The sequence below is a fragment of the Benincasa hispida genome, chromosome 8 (assembly GCF_027475165.1).
Source record: "Benincasa hispida cultivar pf3 chromosome 8, pf3_genome.v1.1, whole genome shotgun sequence".
Taxonomy (NCBI): domain Eukaryota; kingdom Viridiplantae; phylum Streptophyta; class Magnoliopsida; order Cucurbitales; family Cucurbitaceae; genus Benincasa; species Benincasa hispida.
This window is the reverse complement of record NC_143485.1, coordinates 14,471,798-14,496,355: the sequence shown is the minus strand read 5'-3', so window position 1 is coordinate 14,496,355 and position 24,558 is coordinate 14,471,798. Positions and strand designations below refer to the sequence as shown.

The window sequence follows — 24,558 nt, the reverse complement described above, 5'->3', positions numbered from 1 at the left end:
CACCACAAGGCCAGTTACAGGCCCCAGATCCTAGTCCATTTAGTACTAGATATTATTTCATTTATATATTTATTTCGTTATCATTTTATATAAGAATATAAATTAAGTGTATTTTTTATAATTTTAGATGGAGTGGTGTGTTAGCTGCCTCTGAACAGTTAGCAAATATGTTACTCGTGTACCGAAAAATATTTGACAGATTGATGCACAATCAGGTAACAAATGTACATATAAATGAATATTTAAAATATTTTGGATGTATACTTATCTTCTTCTTCTTCTTTTTTTTTTTTTTTTGTCAAATTAATTGGACGTCATACACATAACAGATTTGGTCATCACTACTTGATTACTGTCGTGATGGTGAAGACATTTGGTTGACCGTTAGCCCTCTTATATGCTTCCATATAGTAGAGTGGCATCATCCATATCGTGTGTTGAGACAGTTCGGTCTACGAAAAATGATACCTTCATTGTCCTATACACTTCCAGCACTACATCAGATTGATTTGAGAGGTAAGTACAACCATGGATGACATGATCGTTGTGTACATAGAGAATCAACAAATGGGCCAGCTGTATCAGATGACTACTTTTCCTGGTACAATTCAATCACGAGGCGATTTATCACACTTGACTGTGCTTACTATTACTGCATGGTAAGAGATTTAAAATCAGACATTTTCCATATATATGATATGAATATTGTTTAATATTTATGTTTTTCATTGTACAGAATAATTTTATCGGAGATGTACAACAATATTTAGTGCGGCACAACTTACCAGAGTTGGGTTCAATGTGTAAGCAAATATTGGTCAACATAGAAGGTATTATTCAACAAATAAGACGACTCATTTTTGTTGATAAAGACGTATTCGTCGTAGACGACAACAACAGCAGGGTGAACCTAATTTAGAGGGATACGAAAACAACCACCATGAGGGGTAAGGGCCAGGGGAGTCGTCTTTAAATTTCAGGTAAACTTTTATTTTCAAATTAAAGAACTAATTGTAAATCTTCTTTAATATCATGATATTTTTTTTAATAAGAGTGCAGAATAATTATGTTTTCATTGTAGATTAAATATATAGTTAAATTTAATAATGAAGGAATTTGTGGACCCGGTCCTAAAGTTTTAATATTGTTGTACATCTCCAATTAAAAAATAATAATAAGTCAATCTATTTATAAAAAATAAAAAATAAATAAAAAAAAAGAAAAAAAAATAAATCGTGGACCCAGTCCACGTGTCTCCATGCGACCGGTCAACCAAGTCAACCGACGTGGTGCTGACTGGATTAAACATTAATCGTATACTTCATACACAATTTTGCCACATGGTAATCGTGTATCCCATACACGATTTCACTACCCTACTTTTATCAATACTTTCCACTCCCACCTATTTTTAAAAATACTTTTCCATATATCCCATTTTTGTCAATAGTTTGAAAAAATATTATATTTTTAACTTCATCTGAAATTAGTTGAAGAAAAAAAAAGCAAATATTGTTTAAAAGTAAAAAGTGGAGCCATGTGAAAATTTAATAAAAAAAAAAAAAAGTATAATGGTGATACATGTCCCTTGATAGGAAAAGATATGGAAGAGCCCATATTGCTAGGACTAGATTTTTTTCCATGATTGTTGGGATATCTCTAATGCCCTCTCCCCAAGGTTGTTTATGAATTTTTTTTAGCTTTAGCCTCTAATTCTCACGTATAATTTTTTTATGAAAAAAAAAAAAAGAAGAAGAAAAAACTTATAATTTAAAATGAGAAAAATACTTCAAAAAGATGATATTTGTAATCAAATTTCGTTACAAATTTATATTAGAATGGTTAATTAAAGGTATTCATTTCAATAACAAACGTTAAAGTAGAACATAACAATAACTATTTTAGAAGCAACTTGTTGGAATATCTACAATATGACTTTTTTTTAAAGAATCTATAATATGACTTTAAATTGTATAAATTAGACATTTAAATTTACATTGGATATGTAATTAAATAAATATCTCAAAAAAATATAGGAATATAATAGGCTTTCATCAAGCTCTAAGGATAATGGTAATTCAAATAAATATCTAGAATATTTTAGAATTGAAGAAGGGCTTAGAAAAATCCTTTTGCTTAGATTCTAAGAAACTCACATCTATAAATAAGAGGAATGTCCCCACGTATAAGAAAGAAAGAAAAATTACTCAAAGAAACTTGGGATTTTTGTATGCATGACTCAAATTGAGTGAAAAAATGAGATCTGCTTCGTTTTTAAAAAAATGAGGTTTTTTTTTTACCTTCTACTGACGTCGACACCAGGAGAAATTACCAAAATAAACCCTCACACACACGCAAAATTCCCTAATCTCGCTCGTTTGTATCTCGCTCTCGTGATCTCACTCTCGCGTGACCTCGTTTGTCAAAGAAAGATCTTGTAGTCCAAAGAAGAAGAAGAATGAAGAACAAGTACGCGCCAGAGGAAGAGGAGAAGAAGAAGAAGAACAGAGAAGAAGGAGAGCTAGAAGAAAAAAGAACACAGAAAAGAAGAACGAGAGAGACCAAGACAAAAGAAAAAGAAATGAAAAAGAAAAAAAGAAAACACATAAAAGAGGAAGAGAGAGAGAAATAGGGACAATTTTGTAAAATACCTTGAAAATGATGTAAGCTAAGGGATAAAAAATCTTAGATTTTGAAAAGCGGGGTATTTTTCATTTTGGACCTTTCAAATGGGTCAATCATATCGTTTTTCTCAAGGGACTTAGAAAGAGTGAGTGAGTATTGAAAAAGTGAAAATCGTAAGTGTATCTCTATTTCCTTAATCAAAATCTCTTTCTTCTTAGTGCTTATCTCTTTGTTATGCATCAAGTTGATTTTTCACAAAATCAAATTTGTAAAATAATGCTTAGAAGTCTTTTCTTTCCTACTCTTAGGTTTAAAACGCTTGAAAATTTATCCTCTATTCTAGAAGTTTGAAATACTTTACCTGTTTTCCTTTTTCTATTTAAAAGAAAAGAAAAAAAAAAGACTTACATATTAAAATGATATCAATGTTCCTATAGCGATACTTGGAAAAGTACTTGAAATTTCCCTAAACCAATATCTCCTTGTATATAATTTTCTCATTAAATATGCAAAGGGTCAAAATTCATAACTAATTATTATGGGGATATGAATGTTCCAAAACATAATAATACTTGAGAAATCTAAATTCACCCATCAAACAATATGATTGTAAAATATAAATGAGTATGATTTATAAACACCCAATAATAATACTAAATTCCATTGAAAAAAAAAATAATCCAAAAGCCTAAGGAAAATGAGAAGAAATAAATGTCCATTTTTTCCTTTTTTTCAGGTCAATCTCCATCTTGCCCTCCAATTTAGTTAAAAACGTACATAAAGTCTGTTAGAGTAATCTAACATGCAGTGGAAGAAATCGGAATTAATAAACCCTCTAATTACACTTAATTTGAGTTTAAAACATGTATTGAAATAAAATTTCAAGAAGGGTTTCATGAAGTATAACCTTTGATTAATCTCTTCAATTCCTGCTTTCCTCCACGAATTAGATCTTCAAATCAGCTCATAACCACCACAAAAACCTTCTCTAACTCAGATTGAGAGGTGGAATCTTTGAATTTGAGCTGGATTTGAGTGAGTTCAGGAGAGGGTTTGAGCATGAGAGATTTTACATAATTTTTCAGAGAATTGAGTTTGCATGTCTCAATAATCTGAAAAATTGAACATTTTATATAATCAATTCATGCAAGCACTTAACATTAATACAATTTGACACTTCAAATTGCATTAATGTTAATGCTTAGATATTCGATTAAGTTGGATTAATCCACTATATAGTTTTTTAAAAATTAAAAAAAAATCATTTTTAAAATAATAAATCAAAATTGATTTACACAAAATCAATTTTAATTCAATTCTGAATTTCTAATTTTGAAAAATGATTTATTTAAATAATTAATTTAATTAATTAATATAAATAATAATAATTTAATATCAAATATTAAATCAATTAAACACCTAATTAATACCTGAATCATATTCATGTAATTCAATATTTAAATCAATACTTAAATATATTAATTTCTCCAATATCGTTTAATTTCAATTAAATTAAACGTTTTAATTATATCGAATACAGTTAATGAAAACCCTAATTGAATTTAAACATTTCAAATTTAAAACCCTAATTTCGAATCTCATCATTTCAAATCTACTCTATTCACTAATCCAAGATAATTTTACAAGCTAGTAGAGGGATCTCATGAACCTACAGATCACGAGCTGCAACGATTTGAGATTAATTGGCTAAACTCTTTAGGCCAAATTAATCAATATTCGTTAATTACCAAGACATGCCACTATAGTTCGATAGTTGCACTCTCCTCACTGTAGATATATTTCTGTCCATTTTAACCATAATCAGTAAGTCGATCCTTCACATGTCGTTCGTATTTACAACTAGGTCAAAATTACCATTTTACCCTTGTAAATACATCTTACGTCTTAAGCTCCCACTGATCCTCTATTGAACAATTGGTTTGTAGTCCAACTTATAAACCATGTTCCTCTTGATCATGAGAGGGTGGGGCCCCGTTGTTCAAAACCAGGAATCGGTGCTTAAAAGAACAACCTATCTGTTAACCCTAAGTCGGGTAGGAGTGAATTTCATCTTGTAGAACTATGTCCCCAGCTATCTATCCAGTCTTATCCCCAAAATGGGAGGCTTATTGAGCAATGTTGTTAAACTACTCTCACCAATGCAGATCAAAGGATAATCCTGAATAAACAGGAGTTCATAGTTAGCTAAGGATTAAGATTGAGTTACCCTAGCTCATTGAATTTGAAATAGTCAGTTTTAACTGTAAACGGTCATTATAATGAAAAGTGACTATTTCGAGGTTCAGTCTTATGCAAACTCATTGCATAGGATGCCCCCACTCATATGTCTCCACATGAATGATTTTGGAATCACATCATTTGTAACAGTATACAAAATGGGCAGCATCCAACAGTGTCACCAAGATGAGGTACCCAATCTCATCCATATACTTATATACCATTTTGGCTATATACTAAAATTTGATCATCTTTTACGTCGTCACATAAGTTTAAAATATTCATATAATAGCCATGGATTCGTTTATTGTATTTTAATAACATAATGCAATATAAATAACAATTTATTGAATAAAATATTCAATAAATAATACTTTTATTGATAAATAGAATATGTTAACAATATTTACGAACAGTGAGTTTAAGGACATTCCCAACAAAATTTGCACTAATCAACTTCAAAGATTAGAGGTTTGATCTCCTCACCTCACATGTCAAAATAAATGTTGTAGAAAATATGAACAACCATCTTTTTAACTCTAAAAATTCTCTTTTGCAAAATGCACACAAACCCTAATATTAATAAATAGATCACGTATGCAATAGTGTTACAACGCTATATAAAAAATTGATAAGAAGAAAATACTTGTTCGTAGCACCATGACTCTACTTTAGTAGCATTGAGACTTGTTTAAAATTTTTAGTCAATGACATGTCTATACTATATTTAGATTGACAATTTCTTTTCATAAATTGAATAATTAATTATATTAATTCAATAATTTTTGTATAGTAGAGTAGTTATTGAATTTGTATAATATCAGCGAGTAACTATGTAGACCATTTTTTTAATTAATTTTACTAAGTTTTAAACCTAACTCAACTAGTTGGAGATATCGTACTATGGACCACAATATTAGAGTTTGAATCTCCATTTCACGCAATAATAACATGTTTTAAATTATGTGGTTGTTAAAGTTCCAACTAAACACAATTTAGTTAAATGACGTGTATATATATTATTATAAATAATATATATATTATTAATAATAGCATGTTTTAAATTGTGTACTAAATTAAAGTTCCAACTAAACACAGCCGAATTAAAGGTCTACATTTTTGTTAGAATGAGCTTAGTTCAAAGATAATTGTCATGATCTTTTTCGTTAGAGATCAGAAGTTCAATCATTATTTTCACATCTATTGTACTAAAAAATCTCGACCAAAAGTTTAGAAATTCTATTATTCCAATTCTTATTATTTACTCAAATTTTATAATAATTATTAAAAAATGTAGTTATAATTAATAATTGTCTTACTGCATTCTCATATCATCAAACGTGGAAAGTGCCCATTTAGAGTACATATAAAATAAAATAGTGTTTTTTTATGTTAATTAAAAGTGTACTTGGGAGAAGCTGTTTCAAGAATAATAGTGAATTTGAAATTATCTTTTAAGTAAAAGAATTAATTTAAAGTACGAGGATTAAAATATCTGTCGATATGTTCGTCGATATATCTATAAATCATAAGGTCTGACATCAATATCTTTTATAACTTTTATAAATATCCATAAAATATAAACAAATATCATCTAAATATTTGTTCATGATTTTATAAATATTCATTTAAATAATTTTATACATTTTTTATTTATCCTAATATTTGTTGATATCGACATTTGATCAATATATCCATAAAATTGAAATATAGGATATCGATATTAACCTTCATATTTTAATCCTTGGCTACATTTCACTTATAGAAGTACTTGTTGGAAAAAAGAAAATCTTTCACTACTACCGTGGGAATAACAAAAAAAAATAATAACAGAGAAATTAAAGGAAGCAATAAAATTGGGAACATAAAAATTAACATGGAAAAATTCCAAACCATAGAGAAAACCATGGACTAGAACGAATATGTAAAAAATTATTGTAATCACACTGAAATCTCTCCCCCGACCCCAATTACAATAGTAATCTCTCATTTTTACCGTGTTTAGAGTCCATCACTTGTCTTGATCCTTTCAAATGTGGGACAACCGCTTTTTTAATATATTAATATATTGTCAAAAATTCACAGTGCCTTAGGAAAAAAATTACTGAATAAATCATTATAAATGGTAATATATGTATGTTCAAAGTATTCATTAATTTTTCAAATTTTATTTAATGGCTATTTAATATGCTTGCAATTGTAAATTTGTCTCATTTAATTATAAAAGTAGGGGTTTATTTATATGAGTTAGGTGTAAATCATTCAAACTTTAAGGTGAAATAATAACCCTAGAAATTGTTTAAGGTTAAGATTCACAACTTTTTGGCACATATATGCATGTCATTAATAATTAAATAAACAAAAAGTTAGCATAAAGTGGAAAGAAAATGGACCAACTAGTTATTGCTTTGAAGCATATGCTTAGAAGATCCTCTTCTTCCACAACATCAAAACCAACCCCCATCACCTCCCATTTCTCCCAATTTTTTCACAAAAACCTAATCCCCTTTGTTCTCTTGAGATTGATCTTTGTGAAGAAACCATCCATGGCTTCCCCCTTGATGCCTCTTATTCTCTGTTGCAGCTCGATGTTTCGATGGCTTCTCGAACGTGGGATTGATGACTTCAAAGTGAAGAAATGAGAACGTGGATCGTGACCGTTATACGACACGATTATTCGATCACGTGCATCATTTTGGGCAACGAATACTCTTTGGCATATTAGGAAACAATATATATATTAGGATGAGTTAGACGGAAAAAAATAATGAAAATCGACATGTATCGAGAAGTCAAAGTTACGTTTGTAGAAGATCGTGGGAGGAAAGAGTTTGGTATTTTGTTTTCCTTCTTCCTAGATTGGGCTTTTTGTTATTTATTATCTGATCAACAATTTATATGCTATCTCCTTTTAGTGTGTGGAAATTAATTAGGGTTAAAAACTTAGAAATAATCCAAGTCTCATCTTATTATCTATAGCTTTGGAAAAGTCCACAATTTTATTGGACTTGTTTAATTATTATATTGTTTAAATTGATTTTGAGAGAGAGATTCTAATGTTGTGTTATAATACTTATTTGTAGCTTTTTCTCATTTGAAAAGTTCATAAAAGAAACTAAGTATTAGATAAAGATGGGCATGACCATTGTGGAATAATGGTACTTCTAGGAAACACCTTTTATTTTATTTTTTTATTTTTTATTTTTTATTTTTTTTATTTTTTTTGAGAACAGGTACTTCTAAGAAATTTCTGCACAATAACTAATCTAATATTTATGTACTAATTTTTTTTAAGATAGACTAAAAACATTTCAATTTCAAAATGTGTTCACAAAAAATTGATCCAACTTATGGGATTATTAACTATGAAATCGCTTTAGCTCAATTGAAATATTATATATTAGATTCACATTATAAAATTGATAACGTGTGAGGAATTTTTAGTTTAATAATTACATGGTGGAAGATTAAATGGTCGAATTTAATTTAGAGGTGGTAATTGATTTATGCTTGAATTTACTTATTTAGTAAAGATTATATAATATTTTAGGGATTGTTTGGTGGTAAAATTTGAAATCACTTTTTATTTTTTATGAAAATGAACTACGAGATATGTTTTTAAAAAGTAATAAAGAAAAAAAATATCGGATTTAGGTTAAATCAATTAAAACTCTTAATTAATAATTATATTAATTTAAACCATCTTCTTCCCAACTTCTTAGACCTTAAAATTTCCTATTATTTCTTTTTCATATCTCACTCATTTGCATCCTACACCTCAAATAGGATACTTCGGAAAATTTGCCTTTTTTAAGTCCCTAAATATTTAGTTTAGTCACTAATTTTAAAGGACACATTTAAAGAGTCTCACTTCTTATTTTCTAATTTAATTATATATTTTTGTTGTTATTTTAGATATAAAATGAAGTTTTAAAATAGGGCTAACTAGAGAAATAGCATTTTTCAAACTTTCATTTTAGAAAATAGAAATATGTATTTAGGTTAGGAAAAATAGCAAAATGAATTTGAATTTAATTAATTAATAATTATTAGATCATAAAAATATCCGAAATAGTATCTACAATTCATTTGTTCTAAAAACACATTTTTTAAAATCATAATAACCTAAATTTTATTGGCATTTAAAATCTATTTTATTTAAAGAAAATAAGATTTGATTCAACCTTTTAAAAAAAACTAAGATATGATCCAACCACCTAAAAAACTAAAATGTGATGTAAACATTTAAAATAGATAGTTGATCTAACAACACCAAAAGTATCTAAGATTGACATCATAAAAGAATAAATTACAGAGTAATTACAATAAAAGTTGGTGAAAATGTGAGATCTGTTGCACCACAATAAAACTCGGAGAAAGTGATGGTTAACGAGAGAAACAAGAGGGAAAAAGAAACTCGGTGAAGGTAAAGCTAGAAATAAAGATCAGAAGATATGGGATTTTAAAACCGAAACAAAGTTAAAAAATAAAGGAAAACAAATTAAATAAGATAAAGATATGAGATTAAAAAAAAGGGTCAGATTCGATTGGTAGATGAAGATAGGTGATTTTAAAAGATTTTTAGATTCAAAACAACATTGAGTTTAATGATAAAATAAATATTAAAAATACATATGTTTTAAAATAAAATAAAATAAAAATAATAAATATACGATTTTTTTAGTGATAAAATATTAGATTTTGTTATTAAAATATCCTCTAAATAAACCAAAACCTAAAATTACAGAGTAATTGAAAACAAATGAAAATAACAGTAACATAAAAATCATTTTGAATTTAAAAAAAAAAAAAAATCACATATTTTTTAATCGGAACAAAAATAGATCGGATGGTTTTTAAAAATAATCTTCAACGTCAAAAAAGGTTGATCAAAACTGTTGAAAAGTGAAAACATTGTTAGAGGTGAAAATACCAAATGAAGCTTACTTTTACTTTATTTATGTATATGAAAATATTACAAACTAAAAAAAATAGAAGTAGTTGGAAATAATAAAACAACTTAACAATATGCATACACTATAAGACTATGCAACCTATCCAAAATGCATAGGTGTAATTATAGAATTTTAATGTTTAGTCCATGACGCAAATTCGTAATATGATTAATACTGGAGGGAAGATTAACTCGACCATTCTCTTGGCTTGGGTCTTCTGATCTCCGTCTTCATTAGTGTTGCACAAGTTTTTGTTGGACCTACATTTGGTATGTTTCTTGGAGATTTATGGTTATGAATTGTCAATTATGTATTTTTCATCTACTTTCCAACACTAGAAGAGGAATTTGTCGAATAAAATAAAATTATAGATCCTTATTAAACCGGAACAATCAGATAATTTGAGCTTTTTTTAAAAAAAAAAAAAATGAAAATCTAATTATAGTGATGGTATTTTAGGATTTACGAAAATCAAGAGAGGAACCACTTTGCTATAATTCAAATTATTTTTGTGACTTGCTATTTGAAAAGTTTATTTAGTGTTATATGACTAAATTTCCCTTTTAAATATGGATATACATAAGTTAGATTGGGTTGAGTTAGTTTGGTTGGCAACTCAAAAGAACCAAATAAAGTCTCCATTCGAATCCAATCCTTAAAATTTACTTACAATACATGACTAATAACTAAAATCTTATAAAATTCAAATGTTAAATATCAAATATCTATGACATTTATTCCAAACGTCAAACAAAGACTAACATCACAATAATTTTAAAAGAAAAATATTAAAAACTCACGAATCAATCCATACAAGATAATCAGACCCAAACTTTTAGCCACCCTACAACCTGATCCAATCCAACAAAAATAAAAATAAAAATTTAACCCAACTCAAATCTCATTTTAAATTAGATAGTCAAAATTGTTCGGATTTTTAGATCATTTGAACACGCTAGTTAAAAATCAAAAATTATCTACATAAAAAGAAAAAATAGTATCAACTCCCCTCTCTAATCGGAAAAGAAATTTGGGGAAAGCATAGTGGAGCAAGGAAGAGAGAAAAATGGAGGCAGAGATGAGAAATTTTTTTATTTTTTTAATTTAAAATTTCATTCTCATATAAAATCTAAAATATGCTTTAAAAAATAGATTTTTTTTTTATACCTATTCTTCAAAATTGGTGACTAAATTGGCCAAATGCATAGTTTCCCTTAAATCATATTACTTGTTAGAAAACAAAAAAATCCCATACCGAGCTGTTTATTGTACCAAGTATAATTTCGGTGTAAAACCAAAAGTCCATAATAACTATAAGTTACAATCAGCTCATATAGAAACCAGGACTGACACTTTCAAAACTACAAGTGAAAACCTACTGATACTCAAAGATACAAAAATGAATAACTATCTCAGATGCCTCAGGAGTATAATGTCACAAAGAGAATCTTAATTGTGATTACAATATTCTTTTTCCATACACGACATTTCAGACATGTTTAGATTGACCTTCTAAGTACTTAAGAAAGTGCAAGAAATTGCTTAAGAAAGTGTTTCAAAAGTGCAAAACACTTGCAAGAACAATCCAAAAATTGCAATTCATAAACCATCATGGACCATTCAAATCGAAAACAAATAATTACAGCCACAGCTTTTAAAATGGGCCTGCTCAAAGGAAAATTGGTCTCTAAGATAACGATTATTGGACTTAAAAACTCGAGTGACAGAACAAAGTTGGGGTTGTGGGTACCATAGCAAGAAACTTGAGGGAATTAAAAAACACGGGTTCTCTTCCAATATAATTAAAAAAAACCGAAATGTCTTCACGAAAACAATAAAATTTTTCTTGGAATTAACTTAAGAGATGAGAAACTGACAACACAAAATCTAATCATCATTACAGGATAAGGATCTTTCTTTACCGAGAAAATGTAGTACTATTTGAAAGCTATGTCAAAACTCCATAATGGATTGCTCAAAACCATGTTCAGTAGAAGAAACCAAGAACTTTGCCTCCAACATTCTTCCTTCTAGCCTCTTCATGATCCATAATTCCAGCAGATGTTGTCAGCACAATAAATCCGAACTGCAGATATGAATTTTTATCAAACAAATCATTACAATAGATAACAAGACCATGCTAATCAACAAAATCCAAACTGCATATATGAATTTTATCGAACAAATCATTACAATGGATTACAAAACCATGCTACTCAACAAATTTCAATACACCCAGTACCCACAAAGGAAATTATAAGATGATCAAAAACTAAAATAATCCAAACTTTGTGTCTAAACCAATGTTACAAAGCCCTCCAAAGGCATTGGAGCTTTTCCATCATTTTTAAAAATAGTAACAATTAGGCTTTTACTTATTTATTAACTAAAAAAACTCAATTTTACCCAACTTAAATGAAAAATTTCTTGTGTTCGGGCTTTTTTTTCATATTACCAAATGTCTTGCGCTTAAATTATAATAAAAAACTATTGAGCCTTGTTGAGGTCAAAAATACTGAAACAGCTATTTTAGAGCACTGCTTTACGAACTTGTTGTCCAATAGAAAATTACTCATACATGCATCTGCTAAGATACCCAAATAGCCAGATTTAGCATCTAAGATAATCCAAGTGACGAGATGATTAAACAAGCATTGACATCTCTAACTTCAGAATCACATTTTACAAAAGTAAAAGGCATTGAACACAAACCTGTCTGGAAGGGAGCAACCTAGCAGTCCAGCCTTCAATCTCCTTAACACCCACATCAAAACGAGGACTAATAACCCCACATTTGTTCAGCCTACCGTTCAGTTCAACAACAATTTTTCCAGATCTATGATCATCAACAAACTCAAATTCCCCAATATAACCTGGACATTACAAAAAAATAGTTGAAATCAGATAATATAGGGAGAAGAAATTGCTAATATGAAGTCAAATCAAAGAAGAGATTTCAAAAAAAAAAAAAAAAAAAAAAAAAAGGAAACAAACCATGCTTCTGCATAACCAGAAGAAACTTAATGATCACTTTGGAAGAAGGTCTGATCATGACCTGTCGTTTCCCCCTCTTCTCTGCATTGTACATGCTCTTAAGAGCATCGTTCAAAACACTAACTCTGACCATCCTTCCAAATTAGAGCTTCAAGGGGTTTCTGGCAAAAGGAAGAGAGAAAAAACAAAACCAGAAGAAATCAAACGATATACAACAAGAACTCAAAACAGAAACACGAACATAAACGTAGAGGAATCTGAAAGAGACGAAGAGATGAATAGAGGAGATTTACCTGAATTGCAGAAGGAGGCGTTGGCTAGCTTCAAAGGACTGAGCGTTAGGGTTTGAAGCGTTATAAATGGACGAAAACCCTAGCAATTGGGCCTAAAGGAAAAATGAAATTGGGCCCTTTCTACGACTGGGCCTTCTTTCAATAAGAATGTATCGGGAAAAATTAATAAAAATAAAATTTTAAATTACAAGTTTGACCTAGAAAAAATTAGAATTTAATCTCTAAGAGTAGGGTTTTAATAAGTATGTGTCGGAAAAAAAATAAAAATGTTAAATATTAAATTATAAATTATAAATTTGATCCTGAGAAAACGTTAGAATTTATAGGGTTCGATAAAATCTAAAAAATAGGGTTTTCTCTCACTGAAGATGCATCAAGAAAAAAATTAAAAGGGAAAATTTTTTCAAAAGGTTAAAAGCTTCATTGATAATCACTATCTTATGAACTATTTAGGAGGATTTTATTGGTAGAGACTATTTATAAAGATTTTATCAAATCATAAAAATTACATTCTAATTATAAATCATAGGAACTAAATTTTGGTTTTTTTTCCAACTATAAGGACTAAATTTTCTATTTAACCAAAAAAATAAATTTTTTGTTTTTTTAGTGTTAAATTACAAATTTAGTTTATCAACTTTTAAGTTTGTTTGTGTCAGATGTTTAAATTTTTAAGTCTGTATCTAATAAGTCTTTCAACATTCTATTTTTTTTATAAAAAAAAATTATTTTAATCTTTATACTTTGAATTTTGTTCCATTTCGGTCCACGTAATTCCAATTTTGTAATTCATTTTATTTTGTTTTTCCATACTTTATAAAAGAGTTAGAAGGTGATTCAAAATTGAAGTCATAAAATATTTGTCCAAAATTTAGAAATTTTCTCTTTTAATATTACGCTACTACATGAATGAAAACTGAACATTAATTATTTTTAGGGGAAAATACTTTGTTAGTAATTCGTTTCTGTCTGATTTCCATGTGATCTCATTTAAAATATATATATATATATATATATATATATATATATATTAAATGAGATCACATGGAAATTGCAATATTTACCATATTAGGATAAATTATATTAGTTAATTTGTTTTATCTTCAGAGTTTTTTTATATTAATTTAATGATATATAAGTTATAGTTTAATTTGGTTTATCAATTGTGTAACTAATATTTTATATTTTGTATATTAATTGACTGATATACCCGAGTTAGAGAGAATAAAAACATATCAAAGATATTGTTGATAAACCAAATATAAAATATATTATTTAAAATGATACTTAAAGTATAACATTGACATTTTAATTGTATATTAATACCAATTTAAAATGAATTATCAGTAGATCATTAGTATATCAATAGTCATAATGAGCTCAAAATCAACACTGAGTATTTGGTGTATCAATGGTTTATCAACGAACATTCAAATTTTATTTAAATGGTAACGTAGATGTATCAATAGTATATCGATAGTCATTAAGGGTGTGCTTGGGACAAGGACTATCCCAAGATTATAACAATCATCTCTTGCTACATTAAATACTAGTTTGTATTCCCCAATTAGCTACAGTCAACACTCACTACAAGAAAATAGCCCTTTTCCGACGCTTGAATTCGTCGAAAAATGGTGGAAAATGTGTCGGAAGTTTGGTCGGGATATACCCGTCGGGAGACCATTTTCTAATGTCCATATACATATCGTCGGGAGTTAATGATAACTCCTGATACCTCGTGTACTACATCGGGAGTTATCTACTCCCGGCGGATGTATATTTTGCTGTTGAGAGTTCTTTGATCTCTCGACAATTTTTCTGTCGTCGGAAGTTTGATTCGGAAACCCAATTTTCTGAAATCAAATTCTTGACGATTTACCAGTCGTTGAGAGATAGTGGAACTCCCGACGCCGTCGTCAAAAAATCAAACTCTTACCCCCTTTTTCCATTCGTTTGTTATCTTTTTAAAGAAAAATTGTTTTGAATAAACTAATATTTATAACATTGTTAAACAAATCAAACGTATTCACGTAAAACAAATAAACAAACAAAGTTGATAGTATTTTTTATTACACAAAGGAGAGAAAAGTTAGCAAAAATGGTCTACAAAACAAATGTCTTGACGAATACATAGAAGAAAGTTTGATGACATCTCTAACAACATCTCCAACGTCTCTAAGCAACATCTCCAAAACAGTAGTTTACCTACAATTACATTGATTAGAGGACATTATTACATATATCAAGATCAAATATAAGAAGAATTATAAGACATAGTGAGTGAGTACAGAAAAGGTCATGTTAACAAAGTCCAAAGAGAAACTCAGAATCTAAGAGGGTATTAGCCAATTAGATAATAAAGTAATCATACTTAATTCGATGGCCCTTCTCTTTGTGATCGTATCATATCTTCGATCATTTTTTCCATTTATTTCATTTGTCTTGCATGATTCTCTCTCATTTGTTTTTTAATGTCTTCAAGTTCCTTAATCTTCAATTGAGATTGTTCAATATTGGCTTTTAGTTCCCTCACCTCCCTATCATGCATTTCTTTTAACGAACCTTCCACAATTGATGTGGCACATCTCCCTCACCTTCCTATCATGCGTTAAAAGAAGTTGGCAAAATGACAAAATGGCAAAAATGTTCGTCTCTCTTAGGTCCAAGGTTACATGTTCTCAACTTTAAACCTCCCACAAGTTGAACTCCAAAATAAAGATACTAATCTCAACCCACCCCACACAACATTCAAACTTTATAAATCTCTACAAACACACATAAAAACTCTACAAACACATAAAAAAAACTCCCCAAAACATATTAAAATCTAGTTGTTTGACTACCATAACTACAGTAGCCAATAATTCATTGTCATAAAGTTTTGCGAGTGCTAATATATCCTACCTACATATATATCCATCTAAACCAATATATCCTTCCACAATCATCTAAACCAATATGTCCTACCACAATCATCTCAACAGGCACAATCATCTTTTGCCAATATATCCCAATTTGTATATGAAATTCTAAAATATTTATATTCCAATGTTACGTTTGAAAACTTTATAAAGGTCAAGGGTAATTTTACAACTCTTGAAAAATGTAGTAGTTTAATTTTATAACTTTTGAATATGGTCAACTATAAATAGACTATGAACAAATAAGAAATGGAAGCGGAACAAATAATAACAAATAAGGTTATAAATAGATTATGGTCAATTCTTCTTTCTAAAAGCTAACATAAAATTAATCAATTCTTCTTACCTAACATAAAATTACTCAAATTTTAAACAAATTACAGTCTACCCAAGAGAGACGGACTATTCCTTCAATTTAAAAGTATAGAGTCAAAGTTTAATTCACCGAGAGAGACAGACGACGGACAATGAGCAGCTGATGGACGACGGATCTTCGATTTGGAATTTTTGCGTATGCCTTCGATGTGTGTGTTGGGTTGTATGTTCTAAAACTCGTAGTTTGTAATGTTAAACATATTCTATTATCAATAAAAATGTTATTGACGTTTATTCAATAAAATTGTTATTGAATATGTAAATTGCACTTGTAAAATCTAAATCCAATAAACTAAAGATTCATGGCTATTATTTAAATACATGAACTTTATGTGGGGACATAAGAATGGATCAAGTTCAGTAAAAAAACGGTCTATAGTATATGAATAAGGCTGGGTACCTTATTCTGGTAACACTATCAGATGCGACCCACTCTGTAGTTGTTACAATTTGTTGTAAAGTGCTACAAACAAAATGATTCTGATTCGTTCATGTAATGACATGAGGAGTGGGGGCGTCTTATGCAATGAGTTTTCATAAAATCAGACCAAGAATTAAGTCACTCTTACTTTATAACGTTGTTTACTGTTTAAGACTAACTATTTCAAAGCAATGACCTAGGTAACTTAACCTTAATCCTGAGCTAACTATGAACTTCTGTTTATTCGGGATTATCCTTAGATTTGTATGGGTAAAGGTTGACTCAACATCGTTGGCTCAATAAGCCTCCCATTTCAGGGATAAGGCCGAATAGATAGCTGGGGACATAGGGTGCAAGAAAAAATTCAATCCTACCCACTTTTAAGGATAATAGAGAGGTTGATTCCTTAAGTGTTGACTTCGAGTCTTGAACAAGGGGTCTCACCTTCTCATTGGCTCGAGAGGGATTCGGTTTAGTGATTGAAAAACAAACCAATTGTTCATTAAAAGATCCGTAGAACTTAAGGAGCTAGATATAATTTTGGGGGTAAAACAGCTTTTGACCCAGTCGTTAATACAAACGACCTGTGAAGAATTAACTTACTAACCATGTTTATATCGAGTGGACATAATATATCTATAGTGAGGGGAGTGCAACTACTTGGCTTTAGTAGAGTGACCCAATAGTTAACGAATGATGGTTAATTAAGTTAAAGAGTTTTGTCGGTTAATCGTAGATCGTTGGAACCCATAATCTGCATGTCCATGAGGTCCTCCTACTAGTTTATATCGGACTAAACCTTAGGACAGTGTGACGAACGAATTTTAAGTGTTCAAATTCGATTTTTGGAGCAAAACGTTAAATATATACGATATATTTAACCTAATGTTTAATTGTGAATTAAACATAAAAAGAGAAAATATGAGATATTTAAATAAGATTTAAATATCAAGATTATGAATAGAGATTCATAAAAATTGGGATTTTTGTTGGATTTGATATTAAATAAAATTAATTAATTTTTTAATATTAATTTAATTTTAAAATTTATTATTATTATTATTATTTAAATTAAATGGATCGGTCAAAATTGCATTATAAGTCAATTTGTTGACTAGGTAAAAAATGCAATGGAAGTCAAATTGTTGACTTTTGATTTTTGAAAGTCAAAAAGTCAAATTTGTTGACTTTGGACTTTGAGAGTCAAATTTTGACCAAGTTAGTGGAAAGATCCAAAATTTGTGAGTGAGAAATGCCAACTTTTGCATGGCTATGTGTTGTCTTCATATGAAGATACTTGTCCCACTAAATCCCACATTTTGAGTTAGTAAAATTTTGAGTGTCAAATTCTTATCAAACTCAAAGTTGCATGTTTGCATGTAATGGTCTTTAAAACGCGTGTTTAATGCTTTTGAAGACTTCTTGACTATAGTGGGTTTAAATGGGATTATGTGATAATCTCATCATTTTTTTTTCTCAAAGTTTTAGCTTTTTCCTCTCCAAATTAATCACTCACCGAATTCCACCATCCCGTTCTAAGGCTGGAGAATAGTCGGGAAGACTCTCGTGGTGGTCTACGAACCGTTCATGAGGAGATTGGAGCTGATTTGGAGAAGATTCAAAGACTACAAATGTTGTATTTTTTTCCCTTTTACTTGTTTGTTTCCTTGCATGCTTATCTTTATAATTAATCTAATTAGAGTACTTTAGATCTGTTTTTCTTCCGTTGCATATGTGTTCGTTCCATCAGTGTGCTATGGTTAGAAGAAGGGAAGAAATTAATAGCTCTAAAACGATTTGAGGGTTTTATAAAGGAACTCCCGACGGGCTACCGTAACCGTCGGGAGTTCCTACCCAACTCCCAACTAAGGTTGGCAATGGGGTGGGGCGAGGTCGGGGATGTACTCTCGATCCTCATCCCCACCCCATTCTCTGTTTTGAGGAGTCGAGGTCGGGATTGGGGAATCTCCATTCAGGGATCGGGTCCCTGCAGGGAAAAATTCCCCGCCTATTAGTTTTTCTTTTTAATTTTTTATTTAAAATCAATAATCTTTTATATTTCTATTGAAATGATACACTTTTTGGGCAATAAGTTAGTACTATTATTGTCTTATTTATTTAATTTAATAATAAAAAAATATTTTAACATTTCTTTATTTTAAGATTTAATAAAAAGTTAAAGTTAATCATATTATGAAAAAAAATTAAAAGAATTAAAAAAATAAAAATGGTAGTTACATATAATAATAATATGAAACAAAATTTTAAAAAATAAAAATAGTAACTTCTATATACTGTTTCTATTTTTTTTTTATATTCTTTTTAATTTTATTTCATAATACTGTTTTATATATATTCGGGGCAGGGTCGGGGATATGCTCCCCGTCCCCGGTTTGACCCCGTCTCTGATCAAATCAGGGATTCTCCGCTTCGATTGGGGTGGGTACTCGCAAGGACCCGACCCCGAGTGGATATTTACCAACCCTACTCCCGACGAATTGTTCGTGGTGAATGGTCTTCCGTTCTCATCTCTCGATGCCTGCTTTTGACGCGTCGGGAGTTCTTAGTTTTTGACGCGTCGAGAGTTCTTACCAACTCCCAATGCGTAACTTACAGCATCGAAAGTTATTGAGCACTCTCGACATTTCCCTTACGTAGTTGGGAGAGATCCTCTCTCTCGAAGATGTATCTCTCGACAGTCGTTTTAGGAGTCGAGAGAATTTTTTTTCTTGTATTGACTATTTCAAAACCCTCATTTGCTACAGTTTTTACTATTTTACATTCATCATTTTTTTATTCTTTACTATAGTGCTTATTATTTCCTTCTCAAACTAAAATAATTTACATCTCAAACATATACTATTACAAACCAAACTAAAATGATCTACACACCAAACACAAATTATTATAGCCCAACTATAATAACTAACTTCTTGCCTCAAATGTTGTCTAAAAATTCATCTTATATACATTTTTAGCATATCAATAATATATCATTATTGATCTAAATTCATTTGAAGTATTGTATGGGTGTATCAATGTTATATTAATACTTGTTCAAAATTCAATTTCAAGTATATATTATTAGTGCATCAGTAGTTATAGTTAGGCATTTATTCAAAATTTATTTAAAGTATAAATTAGTTTATCAATATTGTATTAATACTCATAGAAAACTAATTCCAAATATATTATTAATGTGTCGGTAATAATTATTAGGTGGTCAATATTAGATATTCCGCGGTTTTCACTATTATTTATTGTTCTATTACTAATCATATTGTGTTTCTAATTATTGATTTATATGTTTAGTTTCATATTTTATTACTTGATTAAGTTTGTTCTAAAATTTCATTTAAAAATTTACAATATTTTTATAAATTTCTGTAATATTCGTGATTTTTCTCGAAATATCCGTCGATATATCAGTAAATCTGAGTTACCGACTTTTATATCGATGACAATATTTTCATCTTTATTTTAATTAAAATTTTACGTATAACATTGGTGCATTTGTATTATATCAACATGAACCCAAAATTCATTTCAAGTATAAAGTGTATCATTAGTATATATGTATCTCTTAAAAATACATTTGTTCAAGTATATAAATAATATATCAACACATGTTCAAAATTCAATTTCAAATGTAACATTAGTGTGCCAATAGTTTATCAGTATATATTCAAAATGGTTATTAACGTAGTGAATTGAACCATTATAAGCTAATTATAATATACTAAAAAAACAATATTATAAATAAAGATTAAAACTGAGTCCATGAATAATAGTAAATAAGCGCTTCTTGACTTATGGTTTGTGAATGATAAATTTGGTATAATATTGTATAACTTATATATTTTATATTTGGTACATCAATTAAAGTCCACAATGATAGTACATGTACAAACACTTGTTGACTGATAAATACGATACATGAATGATATTTTTTATATATCAATTGTATAACTTATATACTTTATGTTTGACACATTAGTCAACTGATGTACCAAATATAAAGTATATCAGATATACTGTTGATATATATGTTAATACACCAATAGGGGTAAACTTGAAATAATAACAAACGAAAATTTGCTTAAATGTTATATATATATATATATATTGCAAAATTTGAAAAATCATTGTTAAATTTGTAAATTTAAGAATCTTTTTGCTACTCTAGCAAGTGTCCATTTCTTTTACTAATTATGATTAGGATTAGTTTCTTTTCCAATTCTCTATAAATAGAAGAACCGTCTTCTTGTATTGATAACTTTTGATTCATAATAAAGACTGATTTTATTTTTAAAGATTTCTCTTAATTTATCCTTTAGGCTATATCCTTTAGCCTTGAATTTTGAGTTTAATTCTCAAATGGTCCCTAATATGCAAAATGTGTTACATTTTTATCATTCAATTTTGTGTTTTCTTTCATTTTGGTTTTAAGATTTAGGATAAATTGTACATTTGGTCCCGTAGGTTTTTAAAGTTTTAAAACGAACACTTTAGCTTCCAATATTTGAGAAATAGTTCTAAATAGTCTTTGAAATTTCTTACACCGTTAATTGACTAACAAAAAAAAAATTATGTGACCGTTAAATGATAAGTTAGCCCGCTAATTTGGCAAAAGAATATCAATTTAATATTGTTTTGTTTTCCCTCTTTCTCCATCCTTTTCCTTCGACCCCTCCGTTGAACCTTCCACCATTTTCCATGCACCTTTCTAACATAAAATGTCATGTTTCTACTTTACAAAAGCCTTGCAAAGCAATGATATCTTTATTTTCTTCGCACGTTGGACATTTGTGATCCTCAACTTCGAGATACATTAGGAAATATAATTCCCTCGATTTTGATTTATATATTTTTCTCATATATATATACTTTGGGGATGTATTTTATCTTTAACCCAAAATTAGGTTATATTACTTAAATGAAAATCTAAGGCCCCGTTTGATAACCATTTTGTTTTTTAAAATTAAGTTTATAGACACTGTTTCCACCTTGAATTTCTTTCTTTATTATCTACTTTTCACCAATAGTTTAAAAAATCAAGGCAAATTTTGAGAACTAAAAAAAGTAATTTTTGTTTTTTGAATTTGGTTAAGAATTCAACCATTGTAATTAAGAAAGATACAAATCAAAATATAGATCATATAAGCTTACTTTTAAAAAAAACAAAAACAAAAAATAAAATGATTACTAAATAGGGTCTAAGAAAACAACTTTTCTAGCAACAACTTCTCTTAACCGACCTTCAAAAACTAAATAAAAAAACCAAATCAACCCACAATGCCAAAAATCCTTTGCATAGCAAAAAAAAAAAAAAAATCTCTCACGACTAACCCCCACATCCCAAACTGCTAGATCTCAATAGCGATGTATTAAGTTAATAATTTTTGCCATATCAGTTAGCTAACTCATTATTCAACGACTATTAAGAATTATTTTTCAAAACTTAAGATTAAAGTATTCATTTTGAAACTTCAGTAACCAAATAGACATCAACTTCAAGTTTTATAATCAAAAGTGCATTTTGCCCTAAGATTTACACTTTAAACATTGATTTTTCATATAATTAATTAGTCTTCATAAAATTTTTCGTTACTATTAAAATTAATTTTAAAATTTCACTTCGTAATTACTTTAAACTAATTATATAAAAGTGAACTTCAAATACCAAAGTTAGCATTAATGAAACTTGATGGTAAAGTGTAGAATAAAAATATAATATTTTCAAGTTTATTGATCAAATAAAAATTAAAAACAAAATCTAAAGATAAAATCGTAACATTCTCCATAGAGTAAATAAAAACTAACCTGAAAACTTAAACTAAAAACAGAAATTTTCACCAATAGAAAAAATGTCAAACTATTTATAGAAATAATAAAAAAATATTGATAGACACTAACGAAAGTCTATCATTGATAAATGAGGATAGAAATCTAAAATAATTAAATTGTATTATTTTTCTATTTTTGAAAATCTCCAACTATAAATGTAATTTTCATTGAATATTATGGTATTTTCTCTTAAATCTAATCTAATGGATTAAATGATGCAAAATCACGCGTCGGATTTGGAAGGAATGGCTAACCGAGTCGGCTCGCAGCTGTTCATCAGCAGTAGCTTTCTCTCTCACGCACACAAACATTTTATGAGAATGGTTTCTCGTCAAGTTCTCCATTGATGATCATTTTTCTTCTCTCTTTTTTTGCTCAGGACTGTCATCATACACAACAATCGAACGCCTTGAGAGTCTGTTTTCACCCTTTGGTTCAGTCTCTGAAGGTACATATCTCCTCCTTAATCGGTTTTAATTTCTATTTCCTTTCTCATCAATGGAAAAAATTCGATTTTTGCAGCTCGGCTAATTCGTGATCCGAAAACCCAGAGGCCCAAAGGGTTTGGTTTTGTCACATTTCAATCCCCGGTTGAGGCGAAGAAAGCTCTTCAAGCCATGAATGGTCGAGTATGTGTCCTCCCTTGCTTACGCACATAAACTGTTCGACGAAATGTCTGACCGACGTTTATATTCTATTTACATTGAAATTTTTGTACGGAGATCCTTTCAGGGGCGCTTAGTGAAATCTAACATTGAGTGCGGTTTAAGTGACATTGCGATAGGGATGACCCTCCCACCCCGATGTTGGTGTATTCCTAACCCGTTAGGTAGCACAATGTCCCTGTTTCTCTCTCATGTCTTTTCCACTAAGCCCTGCGTTAGGGACGTACCTATGATGCTTTAGGTACATCCCTAAAGTGAGATTGAGTGGGAAAAGTTTGAGAAAAAGGGACATAACACTGATCTAACTCATTGGGTCAGAGATACGCCAACATCGGGCTAGAAGGGTCATTCATATCACGATGTCAATTAAAACCCTATTAGTGTGCTCTGACATGCGTTTGTGGGAGTGGGTCAAGAAACATTAAGGTGTCGGTGAAAGGGTCATCTGCACAAAAATCTCATTTACATTTGTCGCATCCGGAATATGGTTATGTTTGAATTTGTTTATTATTGAGAATTTATTTCAATTGGGTTTTGTGTAAGCAATTCCTGCAATATGCATATCAATTGGGTTTGAGACTTGAGTAATATGAGCTTTCAACCTAGATGTTGATTTTGGTAGCTAATGGATTGTGTTTCAAGTTAGGTCAATCGTCAAGGAGATTATATAAGTTTTGTTTGGATAAACGATGCAGATTGTTGATGGAAGATTGATTTTCGTTGAATTTGCAAAGACTAGGAGACATGGGGTAGATGCTGCATCTAGATAAAGAACGTCATTCACAACAAGACATGGGGATTTGGATATGTGTGCATGCTTCGGAGTTTAATCCATATGTGGTGTCATATTAGCAAGTTAGTTCGTTCTGAAAAAAGGAAGTAAGATAACGATTGTAATGAGTCTAATGTTCTAAACTCTTCTATGATAAATGTGCGACGATTTAACTGTTGCCTTGAAACATAAATCTTTAAATTGGGCCTATTTAACAATTTCATCTCCTAAATTCTTGATGATAATTGTTCGATCAAAATCTACAGCTTAAAAAATCATTTTGATTTTTGTACCTTATTTATGTAACAATTTATAGGGGGTGTAACTCTCTTTGTTGATATTGAAGAGTAATTGCCTGGTGGAAAGGCTCTACGAGTTAGGGATTGGCGGTGTGATAAGACTAAAAGGAACTCTCTGATGGATGAGATCAATAATATAATGCTCAAAGAATG

General features: G+C 29.6%; 2 protein-coding genes across 2 annotated transcripts; one reads left to right on the top strand and one right to left on the bottom strand.

The window, feature by feature from the left end:
- Window positions 1–11,590: 11,590 nt before the first annotated feature.
- Window positions 11,591–13,236, bottom strand: LOC120082517 (small ribosomal subunit protein uS8z/uS8w). Its single transcript, XM_039037722.2, has 4 exons — window positions 13,106–13,236; window positions 12,813–12,973; window positions 12,531–12,691; window positions 11,591–11,904 (listed from the first exon to the last, which is right to left on the bottom strand). Exons 2-4 carry the CDS (start codon window positions 12,943–12,945, stop codon window positions 11,806–11,808), a joined length of 393 nt encoding a protein of 130 aa, XP_038893650.1. The 5' UTR covers window positions 12,946–12,973; window positions 13,106–13,236; the 3' UTR covers window positions 11,591–11,805.
- Window positions 13,237–22,816: 9,580 nt separating this feature from the next.
- On the top strand, window positions 22,817–24,324 carry LOC120083494 (small RNA-binding protein 11, chloroplastic-like). The gene is made up of 4 exons (XM_039039270.2): window positions 22,817–22,951; window positions 23,049–23,117; window positions 23,192–23,298; window positions 24,030–24,324. Exons 1-4 carry the CDS (start codon window positions 22,882–22,884, stop codon window positions 24,102–24,104), a joined length of 321 nt encoding a protein of 106 aa, XP_038895198.1. The 5' UTR covers window positions 22,817–22,881; the 3' UTR covers window positions 24,105–24,324.
- The last annotated feature ends 234 nt before the right edge of the window (window positions 24,325–24,558 follow it).

Coding starts and splice junctions, on each gene's coding strand:
- LOC120082517 (XM_039037722.2), bottom strand. CDS start 12,945: ATGGTCAGAGTTAGTGTTTTGAACGATGCTCTTAAGAGCATGTACAAT. Junction 12,692..12,812: donor TCTGGTTATGCAGAAGCATG/GTTTGTTTCCTT, acceptor TGTAATGTCCAG/GTTATATTGGGGAATTTGAG. Junction 11,905..12,530: donor GGTTGCTCCCTTCCAGACAG/GTTTGTGTTCAA, acceptor TCATATCTGCAG/TTCGGATTTATTGTGCTGAC.
- LOC120083494 (XM_039039270.2), top strand. CDS start 22,882: ATGATGCAAAATCACGCGTCGGATTTGGAAGGAATGGCTAACCGAGTC. Junction 22,952..23,048: donor CTCGCAGCTGTTCATCAGCA/GTAGCTTTCTCT, acceptor TTTTTTGCTCAG/GACTGTCATCATACACAACA. Junction 23,299..24,029: donor TTCAAGCCATGAATGGTCGA/GTATGTGTCCTC, acceptor TAAACGATGCAG/ATTGTTGATGGAAGATTGAT.